General features: G+C 39.8%; 1 protein-coding gene across 1 annotated transcript; it reads left to right on the forward strand.

The window, feature by feature from the left end:
• The first annotated feature begins 1587 nt into the window (after nt 1-1587).
• LOC110039465 (phosphatidylinositol 4-phosphate 5-kinase 6-like) lies at nt 1588-12645 on the forward strand. The gene is given in 8 exon segments (XM_020744534.1): nt 1588-2643; nt 2812-2982; nt 3527-3617; nt 3620-3712; nt 4245-4361; nt 4463-4656; nt 4754-4897; nt 11957-12645. Coding segments are annotated over 8 exon segments (2040 nt in total). The 5' UTR covers nt 1588-1702; the 3' UTR covers nt 12246-12645.
• Nucleotides 12646-12753: the final 108 nt, after the last annotated feature.

Genomic DNA, 12753 nt, shown 5'->3' on the forward strand with positions numbered 1-12753 from the left:
GAGGATATATATATATATATATATAATAAACTTATCAACATGTTATCTAGTAAGCAAGATAACATTTATAATATAAACTTCAGTCTCAATCTGTTCCCTTCGATTTGTCATTTTCGAAAATGAACACATTTTCCTTTTTCTTATTTTTTTAATATTTTTTTAAAAAAAGTTCTTCTTTAGCCATATTAAATTTAATATTTTTTTGTAATAAATAATTAAAGAAAATATTTAAAATAAAAAAAAAAACGCATTATTGTCGGCAACAGTCCCCCCCTTCCAAAAATGCCGGGAACCGCTCCACGACGACAACGAACCGCCCCTCCAATTCGGCCCGGCAAACAAAAATAATATTTTGTCTACCTAATTTTAGCAAAAAATAAAATTAATAATAATTACATACATACCACCCAAAACATTAATATTTATAAATTAATCAAAAACTATGTCAAAACAGTTTGTTGTTCGCGAATAACTCGTGTTCAGCTCGTTGAGAAGCTCGTGTTCGGCTCCGCCCCCAAGTGAAAGAGGCGAGCCGAACACACGCAACTATTTGTTCGTTCGTGTTTGGCTCATTTTAGCTCGAAATACTATCAATTATATATATATATATATGATGAGTAGTATGTTTAAAAAATTTAATTGACTACAAGGCTACAAAGATTTATAATAAATTAAAAGTATTAATAAAAAAAATAGAATAAAAATTATTAAATTAGATTCAAATGATGTTTTAAATCTTGCTCCAATCCTTAACATCTGTTGGCTCCGTGATTAGGGTTGTCAAAATGACTCTTTGTTCGTGAATGGCTCGTGTTCGGCTCTTTTGATGTTCAGCTCGTCGGCTCGCCAAACAAACGAGTCGAACACGAACACACTTTTTGAGCTCGAAATATAAACGAGCTTGAGCTCGAAATATCTTTGTGCCACAATCAAATTGTTAAGAATTTAATAAAAATAAAAAATTTGAATTGAGGTTTTACAATGAATTTTGATATTTTATAGAGAATTTAAAAAAATAGACCAAAGGGTAGTGTGTTGATTTGTAAATACTGAGATTCAGGTGGCTTGTATTTAATTGTCCCTTTAATTTTTAAAATAAAAATAAAAAATTATCATTATCAAATGGATAAAATATTACATCAGGACTTCTAATTTAATTTGTGTTTCGAGTTCAATAATGGGGCGTCACGAGTCTAAGTGGGTCTCATCGTTAATGGTTGTGTTTCGAGTTCAATGGTGGGACGTCACGAGTCTAAGTGGGTCCCATCGTTAATGGTGGAGCCCACTTGACAAGTGACGTCCAACCATTACACTCTGAATGTATTAGTAGTCCTGATTTTTTTCGATCAAATGAAATGCACTAAGAAGAACATAAAATTAGAAAAAAAACAGACATTTACATAATTAGCACATAAGTTTTTTGTATTTACATATCTATCAATAAAAATTTCATAATGAAATCTATATTGTCAACTTTACATATAGATTTAAAACATTAGTGCTGTATGTAAATATAAAAATATAGGGGTGAGATATGTAAATACACAAGAATTGTGTGCTAGCTGTGTAAAAATCCCAAAAAAACGGAAGGGAGAGAGAAAGGAAGTGAGGTGGAGCAATGCGCGAGCTCTGTTCATGGAGCTGGTTCGGGAAGATAGAAGAAGAAATCAAAAACCCTAACTCTTAAAAAAGATCCCCGATTATGAAGCTCTGGTACTCCACGGTCCTTGGGACCCCCTCCTTCTTCTCCCCCATGTCCGTCACCCCAACTGACGACTCCCCCACTCCCCTCCGCCGCCGCCATTACCCTGAATTCCACCTCCCCGGCGGCGACTTCTACACAGGCCAATGGGCCCCCACCGGCAACCCTAAAGGCTCCGGTAAGTACGTCTGGTCCGACGGCTGCATGTACGAGGGCCAATGGTCCTCCGACGGCCTCCCCAACGGCCAGGGTAAGTTCTCCTGGCCCTCCGGCGCCATCTACGAGGGCTATTTCAGTGACGGATTCCTCGACGGCTTCGGTGCCTACACCGATTCCTCCGGCGAAACCTACAAGGGTTTCTGGTCGATGGACCGGAGGAATGGGGACGGTACCCAATCTTACTCTAATGGCGATTTCTACGACGGCGAGTGGGTTTACGGTTTCCCCGACGGGTACGGTCAGTACAACTGGGTTAATGGAAACGAGTATTTCGGTCAATGGAGAGCCGGGGTTTTTCACGGGATCGGTACATTTCTTTGGGCCGCCGGAGATCGATACGACGGCGATTGGGATGCGGGGTTTCCCGCCGGCGAAGGGACACTTGCGGAGCGTAAATCGTTAATCGCCGCCGTGATGAAGGAGGGGAGGATCGCGGCGGCGGAGAGGATATCTGTTCTGCCCTCACAGAAAAGGTTCGTTTGGTCTAGAACTAGTGTTCAGGTTAGAAGTGACAATGGAGTTAGGTTAGATTCGGATAGGGGTGGAGAGGAGGAAGAAGGTTGCTGTAGCATTGGTGACCGGGGGGATTCTTCGGAGGGGGATGGTAGTGGCCGGAAAAGGGTGAAGTTTAGGTGGAGCACGGCGGCGAAGAAGCAGGGGGCGACGATATCGAGGGGGCATAAGAACTATGAGCTGATGCTTAGTCTGCAGCTCGGAATCAGGTAGTTCAAAATTGCTCTTTTTAAAAAAAAAAAACTAAAAAATTTGCATTGATTGATCATAATTTTCAGCAAGCTGGGTATGTATGTAAATCTTAATGAATTTTTTTTCTGAATGTGTTATTGTCATTGTAATTTAATTATTTATATTTATATGGTGTAATGGCACAGACATTCAGTGGGAAAACAATCAGTTCAGCCAGCAACAATTAGTCTGAAAACTTCAGCTTTTGATCCTAAAGATAAAATATGGACAAAGTTTCCTCCTGAAGGAACAAGACTCACACCTCCACACCAGTCTTGTGATTTTAGGTGGAAGGATTACTGCCCTCAGGTTTTCAGGTCAGTCTGGGAAGTCTTTTTATACATAAATACCACACAATTCTTATGTATTTACATTTCAAGCACTTCAAAATATCATATGCATAAGCAAGTGGCCATGTATGTAAACCTCTGATGTTGTATGGAAGCTAATATTTTTAAGGTGCATTTACACACATACCGTCCAATTCTTATTTATTTATATATTTCTTTGCTAAATTTTATTTTTTTACATTTATACCACTCAAATCTTCAGAAGTTCCACTTTTTAACTTTGAAGAAACTGAATACACCTTTTTCATGCATGAGCAAGATGGCATATATGTAAAAATTGAAGTGAATTGAGTGATATATGTAAATATTTTTAGGGGACATTTACATTCATACCACTCATTTCTTATGTATTTAAATATCTAGCCGTTGTTTTTTGCATTTAAACCACCCAAAATTTTCTCATGGCATAAAAAACACGCTCATTTTTTACTTTTAAAAACTGAAATACACATTTTTCATGAATATATCATGTTGTATAGATGATAATATTGTTGATGTATTGGATTTGCAGAAGCTTGAGGGATCTTTTCAAGGTTGATGCAGCTGATTACATGATGTCGATTTGCGGGGACGAAGCGCTTCGAGAGCTCTCTTCTCCCGGAAAGAGCGCTCTTCTCCCCGAAAGAGTGGAAGCTTTTTTTACCTCACGAATGATGATCGCTACATGATCAAAACAATGAAGAAGGCCGAAGCAAAGGTGAGAACTTTCTCGCTCTTCAGCTTTTCAAACTGCTATTACAGTGCTGTTTGGCTGTAATCTTCTTATTTCCTTTTAGATATTTATGATTAAAAATGGGATTTTATGTAATTTTAACTCAAAATATTTAATAAAACATTTTAACCATCTATACTTTATTATTCGCTAGTGATCAAGATGTTATATTTAGAGTTTTGATTGATTAAAATGTTATTCTTGATAGTTTGGGCGGCTAAAATATTATATTGAATGTTTTGCATGGTTAAAATTGTAATTTAGTTGTTAGCTCTGTAAATACATAAGATTTGAGTGGTATGGATGTAATTCTTCCTAAATTGTTTTCAACACTAAATATTTGACTGAAGAAGACGAAGAGGCACAGTACAGTAAGGCTAAGTCGTGCAAATCTCTTAAATTTACTTAATTATAAGTATAAAAATCAAATTTTGCATCTTTTATGCGTAAATACATAAGAATTGTGTGGTATGTGTGTAATTTTTCCATCATCCCCACCGCTGCCATTCTCTCTCAGGTTCTTATCAGAATGCTTCCCGGCTACTTCAGTCATGTCGCATGCTTTAAGAACACCCTAGTGACCAGATTCTTCGGCCTGCACTGCGTCAAGCTAACCGGGCCATCGCAGAAGAAGGTTAGAGCAATTCCCCCATCCTTTTTCGTTGAAATCGTCGATCCAGTTCTTCCATGGATGTTCTGTAATCTCTTCTTCTCGCCGACCTCGAAATGAATCAGGTTCGCTTTGTGATCATGGGAAATCTGTTCTGCTCCGAATACCCGATTCACAGGCGTTTCGATCTGAAAGGATCGTCTCTCGGCCGCATCACCGATAAACCTGAATGGGAAATCGATGAGACCACGACGTTGAAAGATCTGGACCTTAATTTCTTGTTCAGGTTGCAGAAAAAGTGGTTTGTAGATTTTCAGTGGTAAATTATTGTTATTTTTTTTTCTTTTTTTAATTTTGTTATGTGGATTTCGTGGATGTTATGGGGCTGATGCTTCGGATGGTTTGAATTGTTGCAGGCAGGTGGAGAGGGATTGTGAGTTTTTGGAGCAGGAGAGGATAATGGATTACAGTTTATTAGTGGGTGCTCATTTTAAAGATGATGCTGCCGCTGCTACTGGAGGCCGGTATGGAAGGCTCTCAAAGTTGTCTGATCCAGCCTGGTAAAAATCATGAATTTCATACTCACCATTCCTATTTATGTACATATCTAGCATGTAAAGTTTGATGCTTACATTCATAACGGGATATGATGTCATAAACTTATGCATGAAAAGATGTATTTGTAGGGATATTTTTGATATGGAGTTAAAAATTTGGTGGTTTACATGTACATATAGAGGTTTAGGTGTTAGATTTGTAAATACATAAGAATAGTGTGGGGTTATTGCAATCTAAAATAGTTGTAAATTTATTGTGGGAAGATGCACTTTTTTTAAAAAATTATGGATATAATTATGGGTTTATTTTTTTTTTTTTTTGTAAAAGGTTGCACAACAACATTTTTATAGCAACTACACTGAAGTATCTAGTTATAAGATGTTCCTCTCATGATATAATTTTTCTGAAAACAACAAAAAGATTATAGCCAACATAATTGTGGTAGCCATCTGCAGATCAAAACTATCTAAAAGATTTTCGAAGCGAACACAAAATGAGATATTACTAATTGTACGTCAGTTTTGTTACTATTATTACACCGACGTACCTAGTTGTAAAATGTCCCCCTCATCACATATATTTTTAAAAAATGTACATTAGAAACGTGTCTGCACGAATTTCTAGGAGATCCAACAGATAAAGGGACAAAGTGGTACAACTAAGGAGGGCCCACTGGGGAAAGACAAAAGGACCCATGAGCAATAGAGGTTTCATTAGCGAAAGACCGAAGGGCACACGAGCGGAAGATTTAAGAGCCCACTAGCAGAAGACTAAAGTACTCACGATCGGAAGCCAAAGATCAAATGGCCCACCGGCAAAAGACCAAAGGACTCGCTTGACCGGGTGCAGCCCCCTAAACCGGGGATAAGTAGAGGCATGTACCTACCTATTGCCATAACCCGCCTCAAAGGAAGAGCTCATTGTCGCCAACCATCTCACGAACGCCCTTGAGGTTCCTCATTAGGGGCCGAGAACTGGCCATAACGTAATCTACCAAGCATCCCAAAGGACTCCCTTGTGAAGGAATGAGTTATTTGTGAAATTATGGTGATTTACCCTTTGTCTGATGGTTTAGTCTCATTCTGCCAACAAGAGCTGCTCACAAAGGGTTAATAGTCGATAGCCAAACCAAAGTAGCCAGCCCGACAAAGCCAAGCTGATTTGGTAGAGTCTTGTCGATCTAAAGACCAAAGGCCGATTGGGAATCCTGATTCAGCACAGTCGGAGAAACAGATCTCGATGAACTAAGATCTATTGATTTCAACCTAACAAGTCATATGGTATTCAAACAGTAGGCTTATTCGTGTAAAATACCTAAAATATAATGTAACGTCCCCATTAAAGTAAGGGTAGATATTTAATTTCATATATTGTACCCCCTCCTCTATAAAAAGAGGATCATTTTATGAGAAGAAGCTAATCAATAATTCAAATTACTGTTCATTATTGTGCATTTCTCTCTCTCCCTCTCTCTCTCTCTCTCCCTCTTTCTTCTGTCTTACATTATATTCCTTGGGTGTGATTTATGAACATAGCAGAATTTAGCATTCTAAAAGATGTGGTGAGTGTCGATCATGCCACAAATAAGAAGAGTAGCACACGGAGAAAAAAATCTCAACTGAGACACGTATAACATAGAGTGCACCATGGACTTTGTGCAATAGCCAATCCTCAAGTTGAAAGACCACATGATGGATGCCCTTAGAGAGTCATTGGCTCGGGGAAGACAAAACCTCCGAGATGAAGCTCTCCCAACGCTCGAGGGCACCCTTGCTTGTGGAAAGAGAATAAGATTTCCAGTACCTCAATAGTTCCGGGTCGACATTGACAGCAATTTGAGCGTACTGAGGCGCCCCGCCAGCCAGAGAATGTGTTCTCTCGACAGATTTCTGAAGCCAAGCCCCAGAAATATTCAAAATTCTTGCTTTGGAATCTACAAAGGTCGGACTAATCCATCTGACCACCTAGCTTCCTTTAAGTAGATTGTTTGCTTGTTGAAGATCACATACACATTGAAGTGTTGCACCACGCTGAGGGAGTCAGCCCTATGGTGATTCAATGAATTGCCACCAAGGGTAATCATCTTGTTCGTTGACTTCAGAATAATGTTTGCGGCGCAATTCACCAATGCCCATAAGCCTTATTTTAGATAAGACGGGCAGAACGAGAGTCTCTACTTGTTCATTACTCGATTTTAGATTGAGATGTTCCAAGTGCGGGATCTGGAACCCACAATAGCACACGCCACTCTTGGCCAAGGGATGAAGGAACGTCCCTTTCAATATGCGTTGAGTCTACATCGACCGATGACCCTGACCGAGTTGTTGGAACTGGCCAACAATCACACATTTGTCGAAGACTATAATTCCACCCATACTTCTGTCGGAGCAGAATTTTTCGCCCATCATCTACAGAAGAGGACTCTCAAGGACGACAAGTGGAGAGTGAGGGATGATTCACGCCCTTCCACTCGTGCTATGAAGATAATCGATTGCTCGGGGATCACATGCAAGCCGACATACCCTACAATCATGGGAGTTAGGCACAATATCCTGACCAGCGGCCGATTCGCCGCATCATGAGGTGCCCAAAATAACCATGTTGAGGGTATCCATAACCAAGATGGTGGAGGCCATACAAAACAATAAGTATTTCAAGAGTGTTCCCCCAATGAAAACTGGAGCCTATCTCCAAGAACTAAAGAAGTATTGTAGATAACTTAGGGATCACGACCACGGCACGGAAGAATGCCGACACCTTCAGAGTTGAGGAGCTGATTAGGGCTGGTGAACTAAAGGAGTTCGTGGCATCAGGAGCAAACACGAAGCGACAGGGGAAGGATTCGTAGAGAAAATTTCAGATGAGTCAGTCTGAGCACATGAAATTCGCATCGCTGATATAGTCCCAGCTATTTCGGAGGAGGTGGACAATCGTCTTGTCAAGCAAGCCCAAGAGTCTTTGGTCATGAGAAATGTGTGCAACCACATTCATCTCAAAATGAAGCTGACATCCTCCTATTCTTTTCACCGACGATATAATGACACTACAGTCGTTACAACTTTAATATGCAACTACCATATCAGTGGCATCCTTGGCGACACTGAGAGCTCCGTGAAAATTATGTTCAAGTCAGTTTTTAACAGGATTGGCCTGAAATATGACCAACTGACATCAACTGCTGACCCACTTTATGGCTTCTCTGATGAGAGAAAAGAAGTCTTGGGAATAATAGCCCTATCGGTCAACTGGAGGTAAAACAAGAAGTAGTTTACCAATATGTCGTATTCTTGGTAGTCGACTCGTCGCGAACTAACATCTTCATCTTTGGCCGACCCTTGCTCAACAAATTCATGGTTTTCATTTCAACGTATTATGTGGCAGAAAAATTCTAAATCTGTTACCTCTGGGTGGTCAGAAGTATGGAGCAAGAGCTGCTCATTTTTTATAACCTGCTCGAAGGGTGTCTCGAGACCAGCAAAACCACTATTGAAATCCCGACAACCGAAAGCAAACTGGGTAGATTTTTTTCTAATAAGCTAAAATTTGATGTAATGTCAAAAGATGTATTGATTAAAACCCCCAGGGAGTATTGAGATTTTTTTGTCTAGTCAGCCATTGAAATGTCAGGTATACCGACCGACGCAACATGTCATCTACTGAATATCAATCCTGGCTTTGACCGATAAAGCATAAGATATGGTCTTTAGCTGTCACCTTTAGCCAAATTAATCCAGGAGCTGCAGAAGCAGTTAGAGGCCAGATATGTGCGAGAGATGCAATAATCGACCGGAGTATCGAGCATAGTGATGGTACAAAAAATGAACAAGTGGAGGATGTGCGTCGACTTCATAAACCTAAATTTTGTTTATCCGAAAGATAGCTGCCCGTTTTCAAGGATCGATGCACTATTAGATTCAGTAGTCGGCTATTCAGTGATGAGCTTCCTAGACACCTTCTCCGAGTACCACCACATAAAGATGCATCTGGCCGACGAAAAAAAGACTACTTTCATAACAAGTGAAGGTGTATTCTGCTATAATGTAATGCTCTTTGGGCTTAACAATATCATGACAACTTACTAGCAGCTAATGAATGCTATCTTTTTGAGACAAAAAAATAATAAATACTAAAGTGTATGTGAATGATGTGTTGATTAAAAAAAATGGTCGAACAGCATATCAAAGATCTAAAATGAACTCTCGAAAATTTTAGAAAATTCAATATGAGATTAAATTCATTGAAATGCACTTTCGGAGCATCTACAGGCAAAATTTCACGGCTATATCTTAACTCTGGAGAGAAAAAAAACCAATATTAAGCAAAATACAAGCATTGTTGGATATGTCTTCCCTTCAAAACACCAAAGAAGTGCAGAAGTTGATCGGTCAGATAGCAAGTCTCCAGTTTATTTCCAAGTCGGGCGACAAATGTGCGGCATCCTTCAAAACTCTAAGGAAAGTGAAAAACTTCACCCGACCGGCAGAATGTGAGCAGGCATTCGAGAAGCTGGAGGACTCCTTAGCATCTTTACCACTTTTCCAGAGCTCCAAACTGAACGAAGAGCGTTCTCTGTACTAGGAAGTCGGACCTGAAGCCATCAGTTCGGTTTTAGTCAGAGAGAAGCTTGGGAAATCATTCCCAGTTTACTACATCAGTTGAGTTTTCTAAGGCATCAAACTCGGGTAACCCATCATGAAAAAAATAATTGCTCTTGTTATTTTTGCTCGTAGATTGTGACCGTTCTTCTAGATGCATCCAGTTCGGATCATCACTGATCACCCACTCAAATCCGTCCTTACTCGGCCGGAGTACTCTGGTCAGCTTCTCAAGTGAGCAGTAGAACTTAGTAAGTTCAACATTTCCTACATATCCCGGACCACAATCAAAGCGCAAGCGATAGCTAATTTCTTGACAGACTTCTTCAAGTTGAGTGAAGCAAACGAAGGAGCACCTTCTGAAAGCTAGACCTTGATGTTGGACATTGACAGAGCTTCAAGCCAGATAGGGGCGGGACTTTATCTCGCTCTTACCAATCTGATTGGGGAGCTCATCTACCATTCAATTGAAGTTGAGTTTGAGGTTACCAACAATCAGGCCAAATATAATGCTCGCCTACTAGATGGGTGCCCGAGATGTCTTAGTGAAATTCGACTTACAGTTGGTGGTGAACCAAGAAAATGGTGAATCGAGGTCAGAGAATACATGATGGCTAGATAGCTCAGCAATGTGAGAATGGGGATTAAGAGATTTGAAGGCTTTAAAATCAAGCACATTGGCCGAGAAAAGAACCAAGTAGCGGACCTCCTGTCCAAGAGCACCCGCTTGGGGAAGGGGATGCCCCAAAGAATGGTCCAACCGACCATTGAAGAACCAGAGTCGATAGAAATGGAGATCAAGGTCTAAATTATTGGATGGATTCTTACATCTAGTACCTTGAGACCGCAAAGATATTAGAAGACTTTGTCGTCCTAAGGATGTTTAAGATCATGGTCACCCAGTATCTCCTGATCGAAGGGAAGTTTTTACAGTGGTCGGTCAGTTAATTATACCTAAGGTGCATAAGGGAAAATGAGGAGGAAGATGTCCTCCAAGAAGTACACTTTGGGAAGTGCGGAAGCCATTCCGAAGGAAAAACTCTTGTGCCCATTGTGCAACAACTAGGTTACTTTTGGCCGAAACTACAAAAAGATGCCAATGAATTCTCTAGGAGATGCATGCAATAACAGAAGCACACACCACCACAACATCGGCCTACACACAAGCTGAAACCAATTACTAGCTTTTGGCCTTTCATCGTTTGGGGACTAGATTTCCTTGGGTCATTTCCACCATTGCAAGACCAACATAAGTTTTTTCTTGTCGTCGTGGATTAGTTCCCCAAGTGGATTAAAGCCAAGATGCTCGCTCGGATTACTTCAGAAGTTGTCCGGAACTTCATCTATACGGGTCTTATCTATCGCTACGGATTTTCAGTGTCATTATCACCCACAACGGAACACAATTTGCCGATCAATGAGTGAAAGACTTCTGCCAAAGTCAAGGGATCGGCCTGAAATTTGCATCTGTACATCATCCTCGAACAAATGGGTAAACCCGCTAAGAAAAAAGGTTGAAAGAGCAAAGGGACTAAGAACTGACCATAACGTAATCTACCAAGCATCCCGAAGAACTCCCTCGTTGACGTATGAGTTATCCGTCAGATTATGGAAATTTACCCTCTGCCCGATGGTTTGGTCTCATTTTCCTCACCTAGGTATTAATAGTCAGTTATCAAAGTCAAGTCAATCGAGCCAAGTTTTGCTCAATTAAAGATCATAAAAGGCCGATCTACAACCTGATTTATCAGTTAGACGAACAGGTCTTGCCGAACCAAGACATTGATTCTAGTCGACCGATTCATAGGGTAGCTGAACAGTAGGCCTATTCGTGTAAAATTCCCAAAATATCCTATAACGCCTCTATTAAAGTAAGGGCAAACATGTAATTTCATATAGTATACACCCTTCTCTATAAATAGGGGATCATTTATTGAGAAAAAACTGATCAACAATTCAGATTAATGTTCATACTATGTTTTTTTTTTTTTTTTCTGTCTCTTTCTTCAATCTTACGCTCTATTCTTTCGATGTGATTCACAAACAGAATTATGGTAGTTATCTGCAAAACAAAGCTTTATAAAAGCTGTCCCAAACAAGCACCTTTCTAATGACTACTACACTAACATATCTAATTATGTAAAACCCCTCTCATTACATAAATTTTCGAATCACAACAGAAAAAGATTTATGCTACCTATCCACAAAACAAAGCTATAAAAAAGATGCCCCAAAAAAACTTCCCAAAAAGAACACCCCATATGAAATATAACTAGTTTGTATCTCGATTATGAATACATTTACCGCCGACAATCATTACATATATGCAAGATTTACATGCATACCACGCAATTCCTATGCATAGGAATTGAGTGATATGCGTGTAAATTCTCTTCAACCTATGAGTCTGAGTCTAAATCACATATAAACCTTCCCTGACATAATCTAAAATTGAATTCAATTCAGGCCGCCGCCAATCAGATTAGGTGTGAGCCTGTCGGCCCGGGTCGAACGAACCGTAAGACGCGACGGCTGCGAGACACAATTGATCGGCGAGCCGACCGGAGAACTCCACGACGTGATCCTCTTCTTCGGCATCATCGACATACTACAAGACTACGACATCTCCAAAAAGATTGAACATGCTTACAAATCCTTTCAGTTTGATCCAACCTCAATATCAGCAGTGGATCCCATTCAATATGCCAAACGTTTCAAGGATTTTATCTGTAGAGTTTTCATAGAAGATAAATAAATTACATACTTCTGCTGCAGTTTCTGAATGTTCAGAGATGCCATGGATGGAGGTGGAGAGCTCTTCAGGCTTTATTAGCTGGTTTCTTTAGTTTCTTCTTAGCAGATTGGTTGGAGCCTGGAAATGGCTGGCTTAGCTCAGTTTTCTTTTTTAGGTTTCTGCATTTGGAGCAGATGATTGTTTTATTAATAAGTAATTTTGATTTACTTTACTCACAGGAATTCCTGTGCTTTTTGTGGGCTGAAGTGTAAACAAAATATCTTGAAAGAATACATTTAGTTTGTACACATCTGATTTGAGTAAAACTTGGTAATTGTGATTTTGAATCCTGATGCAGAACTACATCAAGACTCTAATGAAACTGCGTCACGTCATACGACAGACCCACTAAATAATATATATATATATATACTTTAATGTATGGTCTGTCTCATCCAGACACATGACGTAATTTTATTGGAGTGCTGATACATTTCTGCATCAGGACTGCTGATATAATGTTTTTTTG

Source organism: Phalaenopsis equestris, unplaced genomic scaffold (assembly GCF_001263595.1).
Source record: "Phalaenopsis equestris unplaced genomic scaffold, ASM126359v1 Scaffold000002, whole genome shotgun sequence".
NCBI lineage: Eukaryota > Viridiplantae > Streptophyta > Magnoliopsida > Asparagales > Orchidaceae > Phalaenopsis > Phalaenopsis equestris.